This window comes from Hippoglossus hippoglossus, chromosome 21 (assembly GCF_009819705.1).
Source record: "Hippoglossus hippoglossus isolate fHipHip1 chromosome 21, fHipHip1.pri, whole genome shotgun sequence".
NCBI lineage: Eukaryota > Metazoa > Chordata > Actinopteri > Pleuronectiformes > Pleuronectidae > Hippoglossus > Hippoglossus hippoglossus.
The window spans coordinates 11,723,153-11,749,788 of NC_047171.1; the positions used below are offsets into that span (position 1 = coordinate 11,723,153).

The 26,636-nt window shown below is 42.3% G+C and overlaps 1 protein-coding gene across 2 annotated transcripts; it reads right to left on the minus strand.

Annotated features, from left to right (window-relative positions):
* Window positions 1–25,581, minus strand: LOC117754909 (activin receptor type-1-like). Of its 2 annotated transcripts, none has more exons than XM_034574261.1 (12): window positions 25,218–25,581; window positions 13,541–13,614; window positions 12,682–12,933; window positions 11,330–11,602; window positions 10,837–11,103; window positions 9,234–9,439; window positions 6,091–6,190; window positions 4,826–4,972; window positions 4,323–4,598; window positions 2,996–3,193; window positions 1,341–1,471; window positions 1–1,192 (listed from the first exon to the last, which is right to left on the minus strand). In XM_034574261.1, exons 2-12 carry the CDS (start codon window positions 13,605–13,607, stop codon window positions 1,058–1,060), a joined length of 2,052 nt encoding a protein of 683 aa, XP_034430152.1. In that variant the 5' UTR covers window positions 13,608–13,614; window positions 25,218–25,581; the 3' UTR covers window positions 1–1,057. The 2 variants fall into 2 exon arrangements, with proteins under 2 accessions (XP_034430152.1, XP_034430151.1); XM_034574260.1 differs by lacking the exon at window positions 25,218–25,581 and adding an exon at window positions 13,714–13,892.
* Between the last annotated feature and the right edge of the window lie 1,055 nt (window positions 25,582–26,636).

The window sequence follows — 26,636 nt, forward strand, 5'->3', positions numbered from 1 at the left end:
TACATCAGTATGGACCAAAGTGTTGTATTCATTGACAGAAGAGTCGTCTCTGCAGCCATGTCACTAACATGGTTAATAACAGTACCTACTACACACAGCATCAAGACAAATGACACAAGTGAAATACATTTTTTTTCTATTTAATTAATATAAATCGCTAATTGATATAAAATGTTAAAGAAATAAAAAAAGGCTGAAGTTTGACTTCATTTACTTGACAATGCACGCGTTAAGACAGTATACAGGCTTTACAGGCTTACTTTACAGGCCTCTGGAGATTTCAGCATTGTCTAGCAGATATTTTATTTGTTCTTTTAGCATTTGTGTCTGTAAAGCTGTAGAGAACAAAACATAGAACAGGTAATATAATTCAATGTAAAACTCATGGTGATATACAAAAAGTCTGCAACAGATTATCTTGGGTTGGACGATATATATCAGGAGAAGAAGCTGTTGGACTAAATGTTACAGGATTGTCGAGATCCAGAGTAACTTATTCTGACAGCGTAGTAAACAGCGGTGCATGACTCACTAAGTAAAACATAACACTACTTTGCTGTGTTTCAGAGAGTACGCTGCATAAATTGGCAAGTTCAATTGGCAAGTGGACCTCTTTTCCAAATGAATTCACCATAAATCAAACAAATTACGCAGCACAATTACAGAGATAAAGTGAAACTGCTTATATGTTCTGACAATTTTTTTAAACTAAAAAGAACAAAACAAATCTGTGGTTCTAACAAATGCAAGCCTACTCAAATGCCCAGGTAACAGTTTTCTTCCTTGAAGAACATTTCTAACAGTGTAATAAGTTGAGTAGATATTTTCCTATTTCCAAGACCACTTGCAGTCTAAGGAATGCCCGGTAAACCATCTTTGGATGCCAAAATTTGTCCCCCGCCAAGTGTTTTAAAATAAATACAGGTCTGTGCCACTATAAGGGCACCGGACCCATCCAAGTCTTTTTAATTTCTGACATTTCTCTTAGCTGGTCCACCCTCTGGATGTCTTCAAAAGGTCTTTAGCAAATGTCCACTCTCGTCTTCTCCCGGCAGACTCAAATGTCTGTTTTGATTTTGTCCAGAGAGTTGTCGATCTTTGTCAGAGTCTTTTTGATGCGTAACGCTGTTAATCTGGCTGATGGATTCTGGTACCAGCACTCCTTCATGAGTTTGGCCATGGAGGTTAAAGTCTGAAAAGGAAGTTTTGGAGACATAAATCAATCAGCGTGTCCAATGTCAACATTAGAGTGACACTGAATTTCAAATGTTATTACTGGATTTCAAAAGGACGCAGACTTAAATTATGCGCTGCTTAATGACCGTTTGAATTCTACTCACTGGGTCTGAAAACCATCTATTTGGGATGTTGGGTCTCTGCTGATCCACACACACAACCTTCTTCATGTCCTCAAAACTGGGATCACTTGGGACCACGTCATGAAAAGGTGGCTTGTAGTCCTCCACGATGCCTACAAGGGGAGCACAGAGAGGTTTGAGTTCACGACAATTGAAACAAAGTGTAAAATGGTAAATGGTTTGTATTTATATAGAGCTTTTATAGTCTTGATGACCACTCAAAAGTGCTTTACAGTACAGTTTGCCATTCACACACATCATACAGTGCATATATTAGCAGCACTTTTTAATTGTTTTTAAAAGTAGTTATACTGACAGTTGATGAGCATAAATAGATCAAAGTGTATAAACAAGAGTCAGGAGATATAAAAATCTCCTCAGCACCCACAAAGCTTAAGAGTAGATCATTTGATTCTATCACAGTCACCTGAAGTCATAATATGTCTCATGAAACCATAAATATCAAAAAGCAAAACTACCTGATAAACATAATTGTGAAGTTTCATGAAACTAGAAATATTGCACTGTGGTTGTATGGCTCCATCATTCAGTATAGGTTCAGTCTACATACATTTTTTTATTCAGACTCGAGAAGTCACCATGACAAGTGATCAACATTTTAAGAAATTCCCTAAAAGCAGACTTGAGATATCATGTTCAAGAGGCCAAACACACTTTTTGTGAGGCCACCGTGACCTTTGATCACCCTAATCTAATCAGTGTGTTTGTGAGTCCAAGTGAACACTTGATCTTGATACATCATGTTCATAAGCATGGGATGGACGGACAATCGGAGAATATCATGCCCGTCACTGGCGCAGAGGCCTGAAAACTCCAAACCGTTTTCGATTTAGTAAACAAAATGATTTCAGATGCATGGACGGACATTCTGATCACTATATACGCCCTGCATTATATAGCAGGGGGATATAAAGGATTCATTTTGTGGCATGACTGTTTTGTTGACTTAAAAAAGGTGTACGGTTACTGTGTTGTCGGTAAATCAACATCCTTAGTGTGGCTGAAAGCCCAAACCCTATTATAGAGCAATAAACTAATTTGACAGTGAAGGGAGAGAGTGGGTTTCATTTCACCTAAGAGGCCTCTGGCTTCTCCACAGACCAGTCTGTGGGTGGAGGCAAGTGTATCTTTTTAATCAATATCAGAATAGCTTTTACAAAGTTCACGTTAAAGCAATGACTCTGTTTTAATTATGAAGAAAGGAAGCAGAAAAGCTGAATCAATGTGACACTGATATAGTACTGGTATGTTTCTTCACCTTGTAAATGCACAATTTACCTCTTACTTTTTTTGTAGATTTTCTTCATTTGATGGAGTTAAGGAAGATAAATGTTTATAATAAGCAGGCTTATATTGAATCATAAGTGTTGTGTAAAACGGAGGTTTTAAAGTTGGGTCAGGGGGCCCCATAGGTCCTTGAGTCATTTATTTTCACTGTAACTTTATCTATTAGTTACACAATGACAGAATGTACAACTATTCCCAGCCTGAATTCCATACACTTCATGTAAAAAACATCTAAAAGCAACAACCTGTAAAATGTGGGTCCATGGTCTAACTTGTTGGTCCTTGATGAAACAAAAGTTTGAGAACCACTTGTGTAAAACATGACTGACCGTTACTGACTGTCCTCCTGGCGATCTCCCACAGGACGAGGCCCAGCGCCCAGATGTCCACTCTCTTGTAGGACTCGAAACAGTCCATCTGGATGGAGTCGTCAAGCACCTCGGGGGCCATGTAGCGCTTTGTGCCGACTTTAGGGTTGTTCCCCACATCCAGCTCATTGGTGTCTTGAAAATGCATGACTGCCAGGCCTAACATGAAAACACACATAGGTTTTGAATATTTGAATATGCAAATAATGTACTTTTTAAAACTTGGACTTAATATGTATCCGACTTCACTGAGAAGTATTGTCTCAGTGTGTGTGTGTGTGTGCACAGCAGGCTTCAGGTTTCCACATCACAATTGTGTAAGCTTCACATTTGGCTGGCTCATCATTGTGTCGTGAACTTGCAAAATCCTGCTGGTTCAACCATGTCCTGAAGTTTCTCACTTTTAAGTGGGCACACAGTAACTTTCCCCCTTTCAGCAGATGAATGTAAAAATACACCGTCGGCTGATTTAATGCTGAATCACTACTTGTTGGTTGTAAACAGTCCTTTTTTCACCCCCCCCTAATACAGGATGTTCTCCAATATAACAACAACTCTCTCGGGAGACAGACGACTCGCAGAATGCGTCATCCGGAGCAGAATTTATTACATTGAGCTTGTAAACATGTCAGGTCTGTTGTCTGGTTATGCCGTGTACCTGAGTTAGATATATCTGCAAATGGAACATCCATTTGATAGATTAAGTGGACAGAGTTCTTAAAAGTTGTTTTTGGTTAAGGGGAAAGGAGGTTCATTTAGCACTGGCTGTTCTTGTCTACATTAAAAACAAAAATAAAGCGGGGGATGGATGCGAGTTGAGCGATAACACTGCAGATGCTTCTCCTCTGTAAATCCTATTAACCCGAGTTAATTTAAGGTAGTTAAAATCACCTTTCAATTAAGGTGAATCTCCATGTGAAAGCACATCATTAAAGCTGGAACACATATTCAAATCCGAGTTTCAGTGTTTTTTAAAACTGCAATATTCAATCTAATAGAAATACTCCAGACTGAGCGTCTTTTTATAATCGTCTAAAAATTCAGCCTTACGTAATCTGTATCTTTGGAAACTTTGAGCTCTAGAATTTGAAATTTAGTTTTGCAGGATCAAACTGTGTATGTTTGTCCGCCTCTGCTTGTGAAGGGATTTGAAAAGTACATTCGATCCACATCTCGAAAGCAAAACAAGTTTAGGAAACTTTTAAAGCTCTTAAGTTTAAAAGTTAGGAACCACAGTTCACAAATAGAGAGAAAAATAAAAAGCATATCTATCGTATCGTATTCTCACCGAGATCAGCGATGCAGCACTGGCCGTTCTTTTTAACCAGTATGTTTTTGCTCTTGAGGTCTCGGTGGGCGATCGCCGGTTTGCCCTGTGTGCCGAAGATCTCGACATGGAGATGTGCCAAGCCGCTCGCGATGGAAAGGGCCATGCGGAGGCAGCTGGACGCGTCGAGGGTGCTGAGTTGAAGGTAGTCGTACAGGGAGCCCATCTCGTGGAAGTGAGTGATGAGCCAGAGCTGAGTGCTTGAGTTCCTCGAGGTCATGTCTGAAGCTATGAAGCCTGCATTAGGAGAAATATATAAATTAAATTAGTCAGAATGTTTGCACAATGCAGTACAATGTCTGTACATATAGTAATGAACCTTATGTAGCACTTTTTAAAACACAGTCACAAAGTGCTTCACAAGAAACCAGTGAAAGATTGCAATGATCATGATGTTTCTTGTGTCCTGCTGTAAGCTCTCTCACATCCTGTTCAATCTGCCCTGTGTGTCACATGCTACATACCCAGGATGTTCTCGTGTCTCAGCAGCACCGTGTTGTAGATCTCAGTCTCTCGGAACCAGGACTTCTCGTCTCTGGAGGAGAAGATTTTGACGGCGACGCTTTCCCCCTGCCACTGACCCCTCCACACTTCACCGTAACGTCCTTTACCTGGAAGTAACAAACACAGGAAGAGAATTGTTAAAAAAAGTGCAAAGGTCTCAACATGTGTTTGGTTTGAGTCTTGAAAAAAAATATGAACACAGATATGGTTCAGCATCCACCAATTGCCATGTTACAAATGATTACTGGGAGATTAATGAATAAAGACAAACATGGAGCAGCTATAGACCCAGATAACCATGTAAGAAGTTAGGGGAAACAAGAAAAAGCTAAAAAAAAAAAGTGGGTTTTGGAATTGTATTCATCAAATGTCCAGAGAGTCAGTTCCTGTCTTGTCTTGTCCACTTGTCTTTCTCTCCCCCTAGTGGCCATAAATAAACTCACACTGATCTAACTTGTTGATTTTCTATGGGAGTCTAGAGGCGACAGTGGTGCAGAACAATGAGTGAACCTCTTATTTCAACACAAGTGTTTCAACCTTGCACACACTCACAATGATGGCAACATTTTCATATGTATGAAAATGTGAATAGCGGACACTTGAAATATTGCAGGCGATCTCAAAACTAATATTTGTGCAATTTTGACTCATGGGACGTCAAAGCTGAAACATTCATTCAGGCTCAACTTAAACAACTTCTTCACAACACTATGACAAATATTTGTGGGATGATAATTTGAGATCTGCCAGTTTTACAGATGAAGGCAGAAAGAGAGAGAACCAGTATCAGTGAACACGTGAACCGGAAAATCTAGTTTGTAGGATTATCGAAGAGTGAGACACAAACACCACACAGCAGGGTATACTCCTTTTACTCCATATTCTCCTATAGCTGTGATATTGTGCTGCTCTGTCAAAAGTCTGAAACCTCTTTCCATTTCGCTTGGATGGGAAGAGAACCATCAACATGCTATTGCACCTGGCATATACAAAAAACTGTTTTTCCAAATGGCCCAGCTGCTCAGAGGCTTAAACTGAGCCAGGACCACCTTTTCTTCAGGATTTAACCACATTTTTTTTGCCTGAGTCTTCTTTGTCTGCACGGTGGGAGTGCCTCAGTGAAATGAATGAGGAGGTTGTTTTTTTTTTGTGTTCTGTTCTTTTATTTTTTATTTGAAGCAGTGCTATTGTAAATATGAAAACAGCCTTCAACGGAGACGCTTACCCACACACTCATTGAGTGTAATTTGTCGAGCAACGGTTCTCTGAACAAGGAATGGGAGTCCTGAGCCGCTGCCTGAAGTGCAGGAATGATCCAGCAAATCCTGGGAGAGAGAAAAACAGGAACAAAGAGTGAGGGCCTGTGTATTTGCATGAGAGTGTATAATTTGAGAGAGAGAGAGAGCTGTCTAAATGAAAACCTTCCCAAAGGAATCCTGTGGCTCAAGCCCGAAAAATGATGAAATAAGGAGCATGCAGGACTAAAATAATGCTAATACAAGCAGGCCTCCTTTTGATGTGGCACCCACATGAGATGAGGGGGGGTAAGCTGTGTGTGTGTCAGTGCCGGAGGTGCAGAGTGCCCCCTGCTGAGTAAACAACAGAAGTGCCACCCCCCTCCCTGATGACTGGTGTGGGCGCTGGAGATTTTATCTAATCCAAGAGCCAGACTCCAAAACAGGCGCATTGCTGCTAAGCCTTTCATGTTTATCTTGCGCTCTGACACGTGCAGAGCGCCAGTGCGGACACAGGGGGGCAGTACACAGCAACGAAGTCAGGATGTGCTGAGCAAAAACAAATGACTAAACTGAGGAGGGGGAAGGTTGAGGATTGAAAACAACAGAGAAGAGTGATGCCTCAGATAAACAGATGCATAATGCAGGAGCTGCCTGAGAGACAATTTGGAATCGCAACACAAGAATGTGAGACAGAGGCCATAAAATGAATGATGAGTTACTCTGCAGAGGTAGGGTTGTTTTTGAGGAGGGGGTATTTGGGCCAAGGCGTTACACAGCAGCTGAATGCAATCAGAACGCTGCAATATCATTATAATCAGAGACGACTTCTGGGCAGCAGTCTGTGGAGGGTTAGGCACATGTGTTTCAGTCCGATTTGCTTTTCACAGCTAAACCACTGTTACTAATAACATTTCTCATGGTGCTGCCAAGCATTTTTTAATTATGCTGAAACAAACACATTCTGTGGCTCCATATTTGGGCCTTTCAGTGCCAAGTGTATTGATGGACTTTGGAAACAGCTTGAGAGAGAGCCAAAATCAGCTGTGTGTCTCCCCGACACATAAGTGATCATATGTTAACAGCTGCACGTGTTACTTAAATGTTTCATAATTAAAGATAAACTGAAAATCTGGGATTGGAAAGAGTTTGGCAACAGATGAGTACAAATGTAACTTTTACCAGGACACAGAATCACAAAATGGAGGTTAACAGTCATGTATTTTTGTTAGGGCAAAAGCTGGACTTGGAGCACACAACTTGATTACACAGTGTGTGAGCCAGTAAATGTTCTGGGTTGTCTTTCAGACGCAACCCTAACCACAGGACTCCACCTAAACTCTGGATCAGTTTAGCAGGCCTCAAAACATAAACCTCTCTGCAGAAAACTCACAATCCACGGTCGAGTGGAGAGAAAATAAATAACAGAAGACATTCCTCTGACCGACTGCAGGAATGACCGAGAAGAGGTTTAAGAATTTAAGGCTTTTTTATTTTTTATTCCAGAAAGAGCAACACCCACACTTGTGGCTTAAACAAACTAACTTAACTCAAGGCATAAACAATACCAGTGAATCTGTTCATATGTTAATAATATTTACTGACATAAACAAGAAGAGTCTATGAATATTTCTGCCCCTTTTTAATGGTTTTACTGCTTTAATGTGATTTAAAGTTAGTGCGGTAACTTACTCAGCCATGAAGTGTGATGCAAAGTCAAAATAAAACCAATATAAAAACATGGAAAACCCATCAATCATATAAATTTAAGACTCATAATTGGGGTTGCCATGGTAACTGGAGTTACACAGTGTTTGAGAGAGAAGTGTGCGGTTTACTTAACAAGACAACAGTGCAAAACTTCTTAAAGATATTTTATGTTATTATTATAAGTGGACCATCACAGTCTGATTAATTAAACACAGCAACAACTTCAAGTGCAGCAGAACAGTGAAGCTGATCACAGTGAAATCTGTTGTTACAGATCTCACTCAGTAAACGTTGCACAGACACTGAACCAACACACATCTTTTCTTGTTATCTGCCCAGTGAAACCTGTAACACCGGTGTTGTCACAAGTTAATCACCCAGCGGGAAAATTTCACCATCATTGCATCGCTACTCACAATAAAAACAGGCACAGATGATTGGTATCATTTTGTCTTGACCTAAGGTTTCCTCCTCTCTGTTGTGATTACGAATCAAAGCTAAGGAAAATAACTGAAGATTTTAAATGTCTTTGAGAAAAGGATAAAAGAATAAATGTGACAAGCATTTTAGTGAAAGGGAAAAAATATGGTCTTTGAACAGCTGCAAGTCGACTTCTGTTCCGTGTTTGTGCCATGTTTGGTCAATCACAGCAGATTTAACTGTTGATTACAGTGACACCAAATGACTGCCTTGATCACAAATCTGGATTAAAAAGAGGCAAACAATGTTTAGCATACCCTTGTGTTTGTGTTGTATACCATCTTGTTGTAGATGAGTTGTGTACACAAAAGAGGCAGAAGTCCCCTAATCCAACAGCTGAATCCCTCAAGTTTATACAACACATCATTTTGTGAGGGGTTTTCCACCTCTGTAACTGGGGCAGGGACGGACTTTAGAGACTCTCTGTGATTTAGGTTTTAAGCGAACAGTCTCACTACCACCCAATCTCAAAAAACAAGGATTGACTGTCACACTTGAAATGACGGATGGGGATTTAATACAAGAACTAACAAGGTGCGGCAACTAAATTGAAATTATTCAGGTTTTCTGGTCCTTGTAAATGTTTGTATGAGTTGAGTAATTAAATAAAGCAAATAGACCAATTCCATACAAGAGGAGCCCCGAATTAGACTGGCAGCACGATGACTAAAGATGGAGAACTGTAAAGTATCTCAAAAACACAGCATATGTTTGTGTCTCTCTAGAAGTTGTGCGTAATGGACACAACATCTTTGTGGTAGCTTACATAAAGCAAGCAGTTGAGATAAATGCCTTTAATTTGATTCGGTGTTCATATGTAACATAGTAGCCAATTAAAATACACTTTGAAGAGCTTTTAGAGCCTTCTTCCTAATGAGCTCAGGAGATGCTCTCCTTTCAAACACTGTGCTAAGTAACCTCCTTTATAGTATCCACTACTCACCGCCAGAGTGCTCTCCCCGACGTTCGATGCTATGAGGCCGTCGATGGTTCCATACTCAGCATCTCGTGATGTTAGTCTCTCCATTTGGTTGTTGTGGATGCGTCTGAACACCAGGATGGCGACGGCAGAGAGGACGATTAGGGCGATGATGGGTGCCACGATGACCATAACCAGTGTGGTCACGCTGTAGTTTGACAACTCATCAGCTGTGAGAGAGGAGAAAAACAACGTGAGATGATTCTTCAAACCATCAATTAGGTCATTTTTTAGAACACAAAGTTAAGCTTGATGCTTAACCGTTGAATTTGGCTTTTGTATAGAGTATAGATGTTTAAAGTAAACAGCAGATGCTATGAAATTTGCAGTAGAGGGTGGATCCCTGACCCAAGCACACCGGACCCGTGGAAACTGGACCTAAACCATCGCAGAACTGTCCAGACAATTTTTTAAATGATAGTTGGGTCGGGGTCAGGTTCGGTCACGTTGCCTGGGTTATCTACTCCATTTTCTATGCTGCAAGTGCCTGTAATCTCTGAAAACATTGGGCTTGGGTTCGGACAAAAAACTGAATACTTGTATGGTAGGGGTCGGGCACTCTACTTTGCAACACACTGCAGAAATTCTGAAGAAACCAGTTAAGGGTGCACACAGAACATTTGTGTGTGTGACGAGACACACACACACACACACACACACACACACACACACACACACACACACACACACACACACACACACACACACACACACACACACACACACACACACACACACACACACACACACACACACACACACACACACACACACACACACACCATTCACACTTTCCTAACATTCCAAGGGAAAGAGTGCTCAGCTCTGCCTACAGCACAGACAATGATCCCCTTTTCTCAACTCGCATAATGAACTCTTTCTCTCAAATACACATAACTGGTAACTAATTCAAGAAGCTCACTGGACGTGACTCAAACATAGGAAGAGATGCATTAAGTCGCTCAGACAGTTTAAAAAAAACATTTTTACATGATTATTGTATTTGTAACATGACAAAAGAGGTATAAATATAAATATAAAAGACTGCTGTCGAGGGAAAGGTAAAGGTGAAAGAGACAAAAGAAGGCAACAACAGCTCTGTGTATAGATGCCTGCATCTCCTTCATTCCCATGTGGCTTCACCCTCTGGGCTGGTGTCAGCCAGCTCTGACAGCCTCCTAGAGGACAGGTGGGAAGTGGACCATGACTAAATAATATTCAAGTTGCCCACTGTCTCCCCCAGCTCTGTTTCATGAGGTGCCAGGAGTGAGACCACACACGAGGTTTAGCTCAGGCAAACCACACAGAACAACCATGACAGACAGTTCTACAGCCTCTGAGTAGGGAATGATGGAGTGGAATGAACGTGTTACAGTGGCCGACCTACACGGTCATTCCTCTTCTGAATACATGAAATCAAGGGCAGCACATTGTCTGGAAGAGCTTTCGCATTTTGGTTAAAAGAGTTGAACCCTGAACTCAAAGGATGGGGTTCTTAAGCATCTTTTATAGCACGGAACACAAACATCTCTAATACTGTATTTGTGTTGCATTCTGGGTACTGTACCTTTGACAGGCAGCTCCACAGTGCTGTTCATGTTACACAGGGGCCCTTGGCAGCACTCCACAATCTGGTCTCTGGAAGGTGGGGTCTTACAGGTCAATGTGCTCTGCTCATAAACCTTAAAGCAGCCCTTCTGGTACACCAGGGAGCCGCCATTGACTGTCAGAGAGGAGAAACACTGGTGGCCCATGCAACGACTGCCTGTTACACACGAGCTGCCTTCACACACACACTCGTGCTCCTGTTTGCTCAGGGCCTTCACTTCCTCCTCTGCAAAAGATTCAGGAAGAAGAAATGGCTGGTAAATAAGTAACTCCTATCACTATAAACATGACTGATGCTTTTTATGGTCTATTAAAATGGCAAATATAAAAACAGTTTTGTCATTAAAGGGAAATATATGAGACATAAGCTCAACTTCTGCGACGTATAAAGTAACAGAAGGTCTATCGTGAACGTCAGCCAAGAGAAATGTGTACAATGTGTACAAAGTCACCTTTCCCGAGAGCCTGCACGCTGACGTTCATGTTACACAGATGGCCCTGGCAGCACTTGACAACATGGGCCGACGAGGGTGGCATGGCACAGGTGGTTCTGCCCTCTTCGTCGTCCCTCAGGCAGCCCTTCTGTTGGACGGCCACCCCATCAATCATCTTCAGAGAGGAGAAACACTGCTGCCCTGTGCAGCGGCGGTCACGCTCGCACACGCCGCCCTCACACACACACTCCTGGTCTCTGAGGACTGGTCTGCCAGCAGACAGTTCGGTATCTGATGAGAGGAAACAGAGATACGGGGGGAAACCCATTAGAGCGATAGCATTATTATCCCATTAAATTAAATGGCATTCTCTCAGATCAGAAAACATGCTGGTTGAAAATGTTTGTGTTGGCCAGCTATTGAAATGGCCGCTCAATTTTTAATGTGACAGAAAATATTTTCCTCTTTGAAATCCAACACCTACTTATATAAAAATCTTTTTCACATATAGAATTTAATAAGGGAACAACTCAAACTGATTTTCTAGCCTCATTTTGTTGTATGTATTATTTATCCATTTCCAAGTTCTCCATTGAAATTATTTTATGGCAATAATCTATTACTTTTAGCTGAATCACAACATGCAATCATACAATGATGTCAATTTATCAGTTAATCATTTTAGTTGTTAAAATGTATGAGTCCAAGCAACCTGTGGTTGAAAAATGACAAAACTATTGAAAGTGTTTATTTTAAATATGCAGGAACCCCTTTTACACTGGTCAAAAAAGACACTAAGATCTGGCTTTTGTCTGCAATTGGAATGGATACAATTGGCATTCACTCCGAAGACAGCAAGATAAGAGAGCTTCTCGGTATCTGGCAGGTTCGTGACATCGAACATTACTCACTGTTGAAGAAAGAAACTGAAAACTCCACTACTGGCATAGCCATTTTTGGTAGGTTCTGATGTACAAGAGGTATAAGAGAACAGTGGAAAACAGTTCATTGCAATAAAAGAAAACATCATTCTGTTAAATGCTACTTTGCCATCATGTTACATATTAATGTTAAAGAAAAAGGTATTGATATAGTGTTATTGATTTTAAACACATTCCCCTGACCTAATAGAAATACAACTGATCTTGATGACTGCTTAGTAAGTCATACAAGAAGGCTCCTCGGGCATCTATACATATTTGTAAAAGGATTTCCCAGTCTCTGGAAAAAACTGAGACAGCACAAAATATAGAACTATGTAAAGAGTAGATGGATGGGACAATAACTTCTTCCATTTCCCTGTATTATGTAAAAACTGAAATATAACAAGGTCCATTTTTTAACACAATGTAATGCTGCTAAGAACTCACCTTTCACCAGTGACTGCAAAGTGACGTTCATGTTACACAAATCCCCATTGCAGCACTCGACCATCAGCTCAGGAGACGGCGGGCTTCCACAGCGCAGGGACAATTCACTACCCACAATGCAGCCCTTCTCAAGGACTGATGTCCCGTTCAGTACTGAGAGAGAGGTGAAGCACTGCTGGCCGAAACACCTGTCCCCATTGTTACAAGACGGTCCGTCACATAAACATACAGAGTCTCCCGCGCTGCCCTCACCTGCAAAATACCCCACAAAAACAAACAATTATTACGTTATGTAACACATTAGAATTCATCTTTGAAGAAATGTTATATATACACACAGACATATATGGCTTTCGTGAGTAGGTATGGGGACAAGTGCCTAAAAAACTCCACTATCGACTGCATTCCACCACCACTGCAGTTGTGTAAAATAATGCAGAGACAGCAGATGAGAGGGAGACAGACAGGGGAGGTGGTGAAAAGAAAAAAAAAGTGTGAATGTTTAGTCTGTGTGTTGAGGAGACTTGAGACGGGCAGAGACAGACACAGAGGCTGATAGACTGTGTGTGTCTGTGATCTTGAGGAAAAGGGAAAGGGGGGGGAACAGACATCTCTACACACTTTTCAAGCTGCTGCATGTACTCAGGACCCCCAGTGACAGCGTGTGACCTACTGTAATCTGGTTCTTATGCAGTAACAAAGCTGGTGGCATTGCAGATTCAGAGATAGAGTGAGTGAAAAATCCAACCAGATCCTGTCTTTTACACTAGCAGAAATCTATCCTGCCTTTAGCTACAGATCTCTTTCAGGTCTGATGTGAAGAGCTGCGACGAGTCGCTCAGAGAGCAGTGAGGCTTACCTTCCACGCAAGAACAGGGAAGGACCAGGACGATCAAAACCAAAGGAAACATGTCCCCAGCTGTCATCGTAGACCTAGAGGGGGGGGTGAGGAAAACAAAAAATCAACACCTGGGCTACACAGGGGAAAAAACGGTGTCTAAAAAATAACATGGTGACTTTTACATAGAATACCTTTCATATTTGTTGCAAATAATCTTTTCTGGACACCACTCAGTGCGACAGAAGACAAAGTGAGAAACGGATAACAACAGGATTAGCTGTCGACCTAAGCATATTATTGGGAGCAATTTTACAGAGGGAGACCTTTTCGTGTTTCTCAGAAAAAGAGTCAACATCAAGTTTAAAATGCTCAAGTAAAGTGGGTCTCATGCCTTCCTGTTGTCCTGGCAACAAGGCATTGACTGGCAAGCAATGGGGAGACTGGTACTCTCCTATTGGCTGCGCCTGTGTGTGTGCGCATGTTGTATGTGTGTGTGTTGGAGGGACAGGCTGCTTGGCAGTGAGGGGAGAGGAGCAGACAGACGTGAGAGGAGGAGGAGGAGGAGAAAGAGGAGCACAGCGGGGAGAAAGAGCGTGGGTGCCCAAATACTATCATTTAGAGACCTGGAGACGGTCTAATCCTTCAATATTTAATGTGTCTCGAGCTATGTCAACATACGGTGTGTACTTATGTTTGTTTGTTTGCTTTCAGCGACAGATTTGAACAGACCACCAGTTTAGCTCACACTGTGAATTCTAGGGGGGAAAAATCCCCTCTAACTACCCATTTTATAAAGATGATGTGTGAGTTTTGTGGAAACATCATAGCCCGGAGCGTGCCCCGTTTATGCCGCACTAAGCACCGCAGGCCGTTATCTTGACAGCGCGTGTGTGTGCGCGCCTCAGTGCATCTGTGCCACTGATAAATACCCGAACACCCCCGCTACCTCCACCCCCTCCCAGCCTTTGTGCCCATCTCCCAGACATAAATGATTAAGCACGTAATGTTAGCATTAGCCCAACGGCGGCGTCTGTACAGGCCACTCACACACAGACCACATGCTGCTCCTTTAATCAGAGCACAAAACGGGGGCTGCCACACAGAGATAATCAGGAGCTCTGTCTGCCCCTCCTGAACCGGGGGGGGGGGGGCAATGAAGGCAGGGAGCGGGCAGGAGGGCATGAGGAGGCAAGGGAGGTATTGCCAGGGGCAACTGGGGGCCAGTGGGTCAGAGAATGGCGGAGAACTCAGGCCAGTTGTGAGCGTGCTACGACAGCGAGGTGGGCTACAGGAGGAGAAGTGGGACAAGGAGTCGCCTGGTGACAGCACCCAGGGGGACAGGAAGAAGGGCACCATGCTGGTGGTGGGCTGGGCCATGGTTAAGCCAGGGGGCGGGGGGACAAAGGACAAAGGGATAAGATGGGGGGTGTGAGACGATAAGTCTGGAGCCTCAAAAAACAGGTTTTGTCTAGCTAGTTGTCTCGCTATTGACTCATATATCATTCATGTAGAAAGACAACAGAGAGCTCAGTATCCTGACTCACACGCTGCTGACAGATCAATAACTCACCACAATTAACTAAGTAGAGCGTGTCACGGGGCTCCACTTAATGGCTTCAATTAGTGTAGGTAAATGATTTGCTGCATTTTTGTTTACATTTGCTGCTAAAAGACCCTCAACGGGCCGCTGAAATCATCTCGGTCTCATCTCCTCTCTCCCACGCAGACACTTTGTCTTAAATAAGCTTTCATAAGCTGCGAGTTGCACAATGACGACCAAGCACCTAAGCATTCCTGTTATGCGAGTGCTGTATGAGTCGTCAGGCCTGTAAAATTTACAGTATGCACCCAGTAAAAAAGAAACTACTACATCTTGTAAACATATGAAGCATGGCCAGCCAGTCTCGTATAGCATGAAGCCTGCTAAGGGCTTTGCTTGATGAATACGTGGCCGGGACTCATCCTGATATTGGAAACCACAGAAGGGATTCTTTGGAAGGAGAGAGGACGGGCTAGCATCTGCAGGACCAATTGCGATCTGAGCAGTCAACGTTTGTTTCGCTGCATGCGAACGTGTGTGTTGCAGCCCTCTATCCCTGCGTATTGAATTCTCTGGCAGCGTTCTGCAGTGTGTTTACAGAGTTGACATCCTGCCAAGGATGTGCTCTTATTTCCCCCGCTCTCTATCTGTCTCAACCCCCATCCTTTCCTTTTATTCCCTCTTCCTGTGTCCTCTGATGTGGTTTTGTAATAGACAACCGGTGTGAATACTACATTGCAATCATAGCTTTAGATATAATTCTCAGTGTTTATTGCTGCTGAAGCTAATAGCGTAATGGGTCTTAACTAAAACACAGACCAAGCTTTTACATAAGCTTGAATAGGCTGTGTAATATTAATACATATATGAACCAAGAGTAAATTGTTAGTTATCCCATCGATTATGATGGTGATCTCTATTTTAACTCTCTCCTTCAGTCTGTGAAGGTCAAGCAGTTTATATTGGTTTCCATTTACGAGTGTCTTGAGCTGTGGTTGTAAGAAACTCAGGTACTACAATTGAGTACAATTTAAGGTACTTGTGCTTTAATTACCAAGCAGCAACGTTTAAAGGCTATCAACACACTGAGGAATCGTAACAGTAACAGAATCATGTGGCGTATGTCATTATGTGTATGTCATCTAAGCTATTTTCAGACATGAACTCTGTAAAATGTCCCGAAAACGGGGTTTGCATATTTTCTGTAATTTGCCTCTCGGCTCTTTTCAGTCAAGTTATGAGTAAGTACTATTACTTTAAATTGACCATTTTGTAATGTATATAGACTTTCACTTGTGTAAAGAATCTTAACTCTTTTTCGACCACAGGTATTTTGCACGATGACATCAGAACCACTGATATGCGTAGGAGCGCTGGCCTTGTGTGTGGAAACAGAAAGTCCACATTGAGCTCTACACAAAGTGGCCAAAGTGTGTACAGCCCAAAGAGACGAGGCTCAGTGAGAAGTATGTTAAGACTTCCCTCCCGCTGAGCGCTGCTGGAGGGACATGAAAGTGATCCTACAAATCAAGGCTCCCATTTTATGACTCCACGTTTCTTACACCAGACCCTTTCCAGGGATCAGACTCCAGAAGGGCTACACTGATAAGCACTTCTCTAAGACGCCTAGCAGATCTTAAAAGTGATTAGATGATGATGGTTAAACATGCCACTCAACTGCTGTGAATGGTACAACTGAAGCTAAAGAGAAGCATGCTCTGATGATTGGTAAACATTCCAACTTACAACACTTAAGGTCTTTGCACACCAAATACGTATTCTGTTCCAAAATGATTGGATGTTTAAAAACATATACGACCTTGTATCAATCATGTTAACACAAACAATATTTGTTCGCCATTTAAGCGTTTGGAGCGGGTTGGATTTACTACTTTTTGCGCATTTGTAAAAGACGTTCCAGAGAGTTGAGAAAGTGGTTCAGAATCAATTTGATCGCAGAAAGTTGTCTTCTTCTTCTTCTTTTAATATGCGGTTTCAGGGCTGGTAGCATATCGAACTGGACCACTGCCATCCTGAAACAGACTTGGAAGCGATCAGGATAATTTCGCAGCTCGTTGATCAGAAGATGACATTCACCTTCCTGACGGCCTCTCGGGATTGGATGGACCCACTGCTGGTCTCCATTTTATCTCCAACTGCAGACTTTCAGAACGCATAGATTAATAAAACGGATCAGAGCCAGGTAAGGTCGCTGTGCCTGATGATTTTCATTGGCTTATGGATAAAAAAAACGTATATAATAAATTTTCGACCGTCATACATTTTATTACCAATTCATAAATTCAAGGTGGTTTAATAAACCTGATTTAAACATCAAACTAAATATATTAGTTAAGTTGCTTTAATATTTTTGGTCAGTTTTGTATTCAGGTCAGGGCGAAGGAGAGAATGACAAAACACTACTCAGTCTGATGAGCATGGTGTATCGCTGAGGTTGAGCAGGGAGGAGGCTGGAAGCCCTGCAGGAGCTGCTGAGTCATCATGCTGGCAGAGAGGGAGACGAGAGGTGGAATCTGTGTCTGAGCAGGCAGGCTGGCACAGTTACCATGGCACAAATAGCCCGGGCACCGAGGAAACTGCAGCAAAACTGCGGGGAGGCGAGGGAAGAAACAGGCAGCGACTGGGGCAATGCGGAGCCTTGCTGTTTGTGTCCCTGTCCTCGTCCCCGACCAGACCCAGACAGCCGAAGTGCCAGCATGCCATCAGGGACACACAGATGGTTCGCTCCTAGGTGGATGTGGGTGTAATATAGACCTGAGGGCTAAAGTCACTCTTACTGCAGCAACCCACATTCATATTCACACTACAGCTCAGCAAATCAACACATTCACCTCAGTCTAAAATCCTCTCTCTGCCTACAGCCTGATACAACACTTGGGATGATAACCACATTAAAAGAATACACAACCTTAACTTTTTGCAAGAGTATGAGGGAATAAACACTTTATATAACTGTGCTTATTTGTCTGAGTAGAAAAATGTATTTTACCTTCAAAAGAAAGGCGTACAGAAACGATATATTATATCTCATAATATAGAAAGAATAATCAAATGAAAAGCTGAATTTTAGAAGTAGATGACTAAGGTACAATGCATAAGCCTTTCTATCTGTATCTGAGGACATACCGAGCCCACACTGTTTCCTCTGCAATATCCTGAAGCAAACCAATATCGAACAAATATGATAAGTAGTGTTGTCTAGTGGCAGGCTTGTTGTGTAGTTGCCGTTTGGCTGATGGCCCCTACACACTGTGAGAAAGCAGCAATCCAGCACAGTCATTGCATGTCACGCTGTGCAAGATGGGTCTAATTCAGACTTGGTATCAAACCTGTGTCAGGTCGAACTATATCAGTTTGGAGGCATGTCAAGTTGTGTAATGAATGTCTGGTAAAATGTAGAGCTAATGTGTAAAATAATAACAAATGAGACCTGTCATCAATGCAAATGATCCTTTCCCTCAAAGAATTGCTTCGGCGTAAGAAAGGGCAATGTATATTTGATAAAATTGCTGTTAACAATTTTGCATCGCATGCAGTATATTCTGATTTGCTGTAGATATGGCTTTCACTAGCAGACCCACTGTGACACTATGGCCCCCACATTTCTGACACTTTGAATTTTGAGATGTCAGGAGGAGTCAAAGCTGTGCGTCTGATTCAGTGAACCTTTCTTTAGATGCAATGCAGGACAGTCTGCAAAAACAAATATGTATAGAAATACTCCTAAAGCTCGTGCAAACCCCTTGCAGTCAGGATATGAATAAAAGTGTTTCAGTTAAAAAAAAAGAAGAAAGATTTAAATTATAAGCTTAGGCTTATTATGTCAGCTTCAAATAAAAGCCTCAAATAACTCCAAGATGGTCTCATTCGTTTGTACATCGTTTGTGAAAGCAAAACAAAGATCTGTGCATCGTTATTTCTTCTCAAGTTATAACAACTTATTTATCTGATGTGTAATGCTCATAACTTGAGAATTAATGAGGCGAAAGTGTTTGCTTTTGTTGCACACGAGATGTGCAAATTAATGAGTCACCACTTTGAAGTTATTTGGGATGTAATGGGGTTCTGGGACCTGTGTTTCAAAATGTAACGTAATGTACAAATCAAAATACTTTTATTAATATCCTGATCGTATGGGGTGCCAACTTCAAAGACTTACAAACTTCAGCTAAACTGATGCAACTTGTGCAAAGACTTTTCATGATGTTGCTGAAAGACTGGCTCATTACATATTTTATCCACTTTTATTCATGCTCAATAAAAACAGTTTAAGTAGCATTCTGTGTTGAGGCAAATCATTCTTCAATATTTATGACAGCTTTTTGGGACTCCAGAGTCCTTCAGTCAGGGTTTAAGACGTTTCTCCTCCAAATGTGCGTAAATACAGGTCGGAGGTGTCCTCGAGGTGCACCACTGTAGTAAATATTCTGGGGAAAACACTGTCTATATAAAAGTTTTGGGTAAAGAAGTGTGAGTTTGAAACCAAACTCAAGCATTAAATTGGCGGCATTATTAAAATTGTCAATGCATATATAATGTAAAAACCCTCTTGAATATTTTGTGTCATACAGTGTGGTTGTGTGTGAAAGATGCATGGCTCTCTCCAATGACGCAAATCTCGCTAACCTTTGGAAACACACCTCGCTAGCCAGAGGCCTCATCAAATGGGAGGTGAAAGAAGGACTGTGGCCCCCTGGAATAATATGTGCAATCTGCAGTGTCCCGTCAGGTCGAGCCGGAGGCTCCGTCTTTCAGGGCCCTACAGTATCTGAGCAGCTGCCTCCTTTCACAAAGTGAGGAATGTACTCAAATGCAAATGCCCCCCTGCTTATGTTCAATTCTCACTCACACATTCATTATCGTAGGCAACAGCATAGAAGCTTTTTGTTCCTTGGATACAGTGCAACCCAGGGTGTGTGTGCGCACACACACACTCTGTATTCAGCCTTGATCAAATGTAATCAGAGACAACAGCCGCCTTTTCTTCCTGCTGTGGTCCCACCCAACCTTCCACCTCTGCACCATCAACACCGCTCAGACACACTCGGCCAAGTCGAGTCGAGCGTTTTTGATTTTGAATCAAAGTGCTTTTTGTACTGCTGCAATTCTTCGACAAAAAAAAAAGGGTTGTTTTCTTTGCAGACAGGACAAGATCCCCCCAGGGCAAACAGAGGATACCTGAAGACAGAAACAAATACTAAAGGTCTGGGAGAGTTTAGAATGCAGGCAATGTGGACAACAGTTCTGTCTGGTGATTATGTAGAACTTGAGCGTCACCTGCACAGAGGAGCTAAACTTCAGCAAACTCACTTAAATTTGTGGAAAAGAACAGTGGTTGTTAAGGTTCTCGTGAGGTTACGACGGCTTTGTTCTCTAGTCTCGTGAGACACAACTTGGTAGGATTAACAGCATTGTGAAAACACTATTAACAAACATTCAGTGCAGTGGTCGCCATAGCAATTAGACATTCATTTTCACACAGCCATCAAAAACATCTGAAACAGCCAATTCAAACACTGTCCTTAGGGCCCCCGAGCTGTGTTTGCCAACAGAGGAATGCACAAACACTCCTTCCAAACGACCATCTCACAAAGTCCACTGCCCTGGGGCCATACTTCTCTCCAAAGGACACCTTGATTTGTATCACGGCGCAGCATTTAAACGCATTTTCCCCGTCGTGAAACAAGTAAATCAGACAACCGGTCCAGAGAACGGTGTGTGCCAACACTCAAAAGCTTCAGGAAGTATTTAGTCTTGATTGATTCTGCTCCCCGTCAGGCAAAGAGTCAAAGGGGTCCATCGTGACAACCCCTCGCTACAGCGACCAAATCATTCACCACCATGATGATAAGCACTAAGCAAACAACCTGCAACAAAACAATGGATGTGTATACAGGGCTGTGGTCCTGGCCATTACATCCTGCTGCCAATGGGAGTCTTTATTGGTCAGGAGTTTCCTGGTCTTCCAGAGAGGAAAGACTTCTAAGAGAAAAAGACCAGTAATAAACAAGTTCTCATAAGGTCATTAATGTGAGATAAGGATGTTAATGGTTCTTATACGTAGGGCAGGTTGATCACACAATGTTCATATTGTGAGATAGATTTCAGCCATATTGCTCAGCCCTACTTGGATGTAGTTGCACACACAACTGACAATAATGACAATAATAAATGCCCTATTTAGTTCAAACGTACAGAATAGACTGGACAAATTAAAGCAGGTACTGTCAATGTGACACTGAGGTAGTACCATCATAACAGAACCCCTTTAGCTTACGACCCCACGACCATGGTGTTGAAACATATCATTTTCAATTTGTAGACAAAGTGCCCACACAAATTTAGAGACCATGCCTGTGACTGGGAATGAGATCAGTGAGAGGCAGCAACTGAAACAAAGCCATAACCCCCTCCCCTCTCACAGTGGAACGATAAGACAAGAGCACTGGACCAAGTGAAGGGCTCATAAAATGTGTATTGCAGACTGTCTCCAGTGCAGTCTGGGGTTAGCGTGGAGAGAGGAGCCACAAGCACTGCAGATTTATGTGTGAGCGTGTGTGTGTGTGTGTGTCAGTGTGTTTGTGTGTGTGTGCATCTGTGCAGACAGTAGCGTCTCGTCTCCCTTCTCTCTGTCTCCACTGGTCTTCATCCACATTTGAACACCAGAACGGGAGGAATCGATAAGTCTGTGCAGAGCCACCAGAAGAAGAGGGAGAGCAAGCTCCAAAACAGCAAACAAGTGAAACAAGACAAAAAATCTGGCAGACGCACAGGCGGTCTTTTATCTCATTCTCCTTTCTCCCTCTTAACTTCCCGTGTCCTGCTGAGACTGCAGTGCCCGCCAGTCCCAGACAGCTCCTCTCATCATGATATGTTTGGGCTACATAAGGCTGGTTATTATTAAAAAGGATTTTTTTTGTATTTTTTGACTAAAAATAACACCAGCAGACAGAGGGTCCCTTTCTAGAGAGCTGGACACGAGCAGAGAGATAGAAGCAAATTCAACCCACATGCAGTGTTCCTCTGGAGCCTGCTGCCTCATCTGATGCCTGTCTGTTGCTGGTAAAACTTAGCAAGTCAGCACACACATACACACACACACACACACGGCCCAAAGCTGAGGAAAGATAGCTGAGGGTTGGGTTGGTGCTAGACTTCAAGCCAAATCCTGCTCTCTTTCCATCTTGCCTCCCTCCTCCCTCCCTTTCTCGAGAGCCACCTACGTGGAGGAGCAGCGAGCCTCAGACTCTTGCTCAGACTTGAAGCAGTCTATCTTGGTCTCATAACTGCAGTTCTCTTGTTAATGACAGACTGTGTAACCTGATTCCACACACACATATGCATATACACACACCACCCAACCCCCAAAAACTCTCTCAGGGTTTTCTGGAGAGAGCTCTTGCATCTCCCTCTACTTACATATTGTTCCAAGGCCCAAACTGCCAGCTGCTTCTTACAGCTATATTACTGTGCATGGAAAAATTCTTTCTATCGAAGGTTTATCTCCCCATACCCCCCGACACCCCTCCACTATCTTGATGGGAAACTTTTTGACTTATAGGATAACGTTGTGTGACAATAGCCCCTTTTATACAGAGATCCCACTATACTTGTTTATACTGGCTTTGCTTGTTTACACTGAGCTGAAGAAAGTTGGGATATTGACACGGCAGCGTGGGATTTCTAGATAGCACGTCTGTGTTTGAGATCAGAGATGTGAACCAACGTTGTAAAAAAGGTTATTAAAATGACCGTAATGCATTACTCAGAAGCCACTTACTTCTGCTATGAACACACATTTCAGGCCTCAAAGTTACGACAGAAAATTCTAGGTGTGTTTTACAACATTGCCCGACACAATCCCAAATGAGTCCTATTGTTGGGCCTACATTGTCAGTCCCAGAGACCCAGATAACCTCCAAACTGTTTGAGGACTAAGTTACCACAGATTGGCTCTTGAAACAATGACACGGTACCAAATCCAAACAATAACATTGTTGTGTAGACCAGGAGACGAGGAGGAGGAAGAGGAGGAGGGGGAGGAGGCCAGTCACAATAGCAGGCTGAGTCACCACAAAACAGGCTGGTGCCCGTTACCTCAGCTAAAAAGGAACAGGATCTCTGAGATCCCCTTGAGTTGAACCATATCTCAGCCCAGACTGACTGACGTCCCTTTATCCGACTCACTATCAGCCAGACTGAGAACGCCAGGCGCCCGCAAAGAGGAGGCCGGGACCTCGGACAGCAGGTCGGCTCTGGTGTTACACTGTCCAGATCATCAAGCGACCACACAAACACACAGCCACTAACTGCCACTTAATATGCTGCCACTAACAACCAGAGCGAGTAACCTTAGCTGTGACTCTTCTAACGCTGTCGCGTCTGTTACTTCACAGACTAGAATCTCTCCACCCAACACCTGATACAAGACATTACCAACGGTCGTTTGTCTCTGTAAGCAACATGTTAATATGGGAGCTACTGCAGCATCAACTGGTGGGGGTGTTATTAGTGTTCAAATCCACACTGAGTGGCTAATCCATGTTGATTAAAGCCCCCCCCATGCCAGACACTATTACTGCTGTTTGCCAGTCATATTGTCATGCATGTACATCCATGGGTGGTCAACTGAACAGGTTGAGACGTGTCACCTTGAATGCATCACAAAATTAAAAAGGAGCTGGCCATGCTGCGTTAGCGTAACACATACTACAACAAAGAAAACTATTGTTCGACATATGATTTGTAAAATCATTAATCAATCAAATGTTATTTGTATAGCTCATATTCACAAATCACAATCTGCCTGATGGGGCTTTAGGTGAGACATCCACAGCCCTTAACCATTAACCAGAGACAGGAAAATTACAAGAAATAAACGTATAGGGAAAACCCTCAGACTCGATACCTCTACTAGGACAACAAGAAGTGTATTTGATGTTGGGTGAAAAAAAAGAATATTCACAAAATTCATGAGATAAGACAGTGTCTAACGTAAATGGATAGATGTATCATTCTCTGAAGCTTTTATACAAAAGAAAGTGCCTGAAAAGAGATATTGGAGCAGCAATGACAACTGTATGATGGCAGTATTTTCAGCAATAGTAGAAGAGCAAGTCTTCTAGCCTTTTAGCTTAAAAAGAAATAATGTTAAATGTATCGTGATCATTTTCCTAATAATGCACAATCAAGTGCTCCCCCAGTCACTATCACCAGATCAAACCTGATTAGTATGTGGGGATGGGATTTTATGGGAGCAGGGATGTGAAGCACAAGGAGTTGATTCTGAGTAGGGGGCGGTTCGGTGTGAGACACCACCCCCCCCCCCATTCACACGTCTTTTAATCGGCTCAATTATATCTGGATGTTTGCAGCGAGCACTGACACCTCAGTAATGAAGTTTGCACCCTCTCACCAGCACTTCCTGCCCCCCCCCCCGATTGTCCCTCAGCGAGGACAACACATCTCAAAAAATACATTTTCAGCCTTTTGCACAAAGATGGATATTGAAGTGTTTTTTAAAAAATCGAACGGCACCAGACACAAGTGTAACACCCACATACAGTGTGCCCCCCCTCCTCCTCCTCCCCTGCTGCAGGGACGATTGTGATGTTAAAGGTGCTCAGCGGGAGATGATGAGACACGCACTTAAGCAGGAGCGACCCTCCCAAAGACTGTTAGCATGACAATGGGCCCCCAACTTAGTCGCAAGTAGCCGCGATGTCCCCCCCGGGACTTGATTTGATTGTGAGATTGGAAATCGCAACGCCAGAAAGTCGCAGGCTCTTATTTTTGCGAGCGTCGCCATTAATCAACACCAATAACCCCGATCATTTCAAAATAAAAGCTGCTCTTCTCTCACGCTAAAAGAAAATGAGGGAAAATTTGCAAAAAGATAAAAAAAATAGGTAGGGTTGATAAAATGTGTTTAAGCGTTGCTATAGAAGCAGACAGGATTTTAAGAAGGAAAAAGGCTGAGGGGGGGAGAGACATGATTTCTTTTGAGCGACGTCACGAAGCTTTTTTCCATTGAATCAGCAAACTTCTCCACGTCTGCGCCCTCGTTACAAAACACCGCAAAGAACAGTCTGGCTTTGATTTAACATGTTTTAAATATGAAATAATTCAACTTACCTCGTGTGTTGTTCTTCAAAGTGCTGTTTAACGGAGGCTCGGTCACTGACACGGGTCCAACTACTCTGCCATCTCCCGAGAATTCACCGACAATACGCGGTTTGTTTCCCCAAGTCTGAGCAGCGGAGGAGCCGACGCGACGCCAGCATTGTGGCCGGGGGTTCGCTCGGGGGAAACTGGGGGGGAAGTGTCCGGTTCACTCGGTGTCTGTGTCGAGGACAGAGGACAGACGGAGACACATGTTGGACGTGAAGCTTCTTCACACGTTATCAGCTCCGTCCGGACTTCACACAACTCAGCGGAGGAGAAGAGGCAGCAGCTCCCGAGCAGGAAGTTAGAGAGTCCCGGTCACACAGCCGGGAGAGGGACAGAGCTTCCGGTCTGACCTTTCAAAATGAAGCAAAACTCTTCACTCCAGGGTGGGACGAATGAGTATTTTAGTGTAGATGTTGATGACGTATTTATATACTACTCTGCAATGACTTACCAGCTGAGATCAGAAATGCAAGTTTACATTTTCTGTTTACTGTTGTCAATCTGCGTAATAATCCAATCATTCATACAATTTATTATGGCTTAGCTCGTCTTTAGGTCTTTACTTTACTTTATGTTTTGTTTGTCTATTATGTCTGTTTTGGTTGTGTTAAGTGCACTTGCCTTTTTATGTTTGCACATGGAGCTGGGAGAAACGCAATTGTGTTGTTCTTCCTGTTGTCAATGTTCAGCTGGATTTTGACTTTGACTTCAAGTTACTGCAAACCATCTTTTTCTTAAAAGAAATCTTTCATCTTTATTTTATTTACTTTTTTATTGAGTCAAAAGTCAACTTTATTTTCAATTTTTCCCAAATGTTCAAGACATGGATGGGATTGAAATGCAGTTTCTCTCTGTTTAAACATGTAGGTAGATAAAACATATAAATACGCAACATATAAAGTATTCAACGCAACAAGCAAGTAATCAAGTGACATAAGTACACAACATAGTGAGTAATTTTAAGGCACAAAGTGGATAGGATTTGAAATGGATTTACAAGTAATAAATACTTCATGAACAGTAATAAATTATTTTTTTAGATTCTAATTTTAATACAATTTTATTGTTGTTTCATCATCTTGTGAACCACTTGATAACTGTATTATTACTATTATTATTACTATTATTATTATTATTATTATTATTATTATTATTATTATTATTGTTATTATTATTATTAGCAGTAGTAGTAGTAGAAGTACTAGTAGTAGTAGAAGAAGTAGTAGTAGCAGTAGTATATAGTATTGACCTTTTTTAATTCCCGCATTCCAATGAGATGTATCCAAATTTATTATTTTATTCCATCAACTGTCCTAAAAAATTCATTTTATTATTAACAACAAAAGCATCAAATTCTTGTATTTTAGATGCTGATTAGTATAA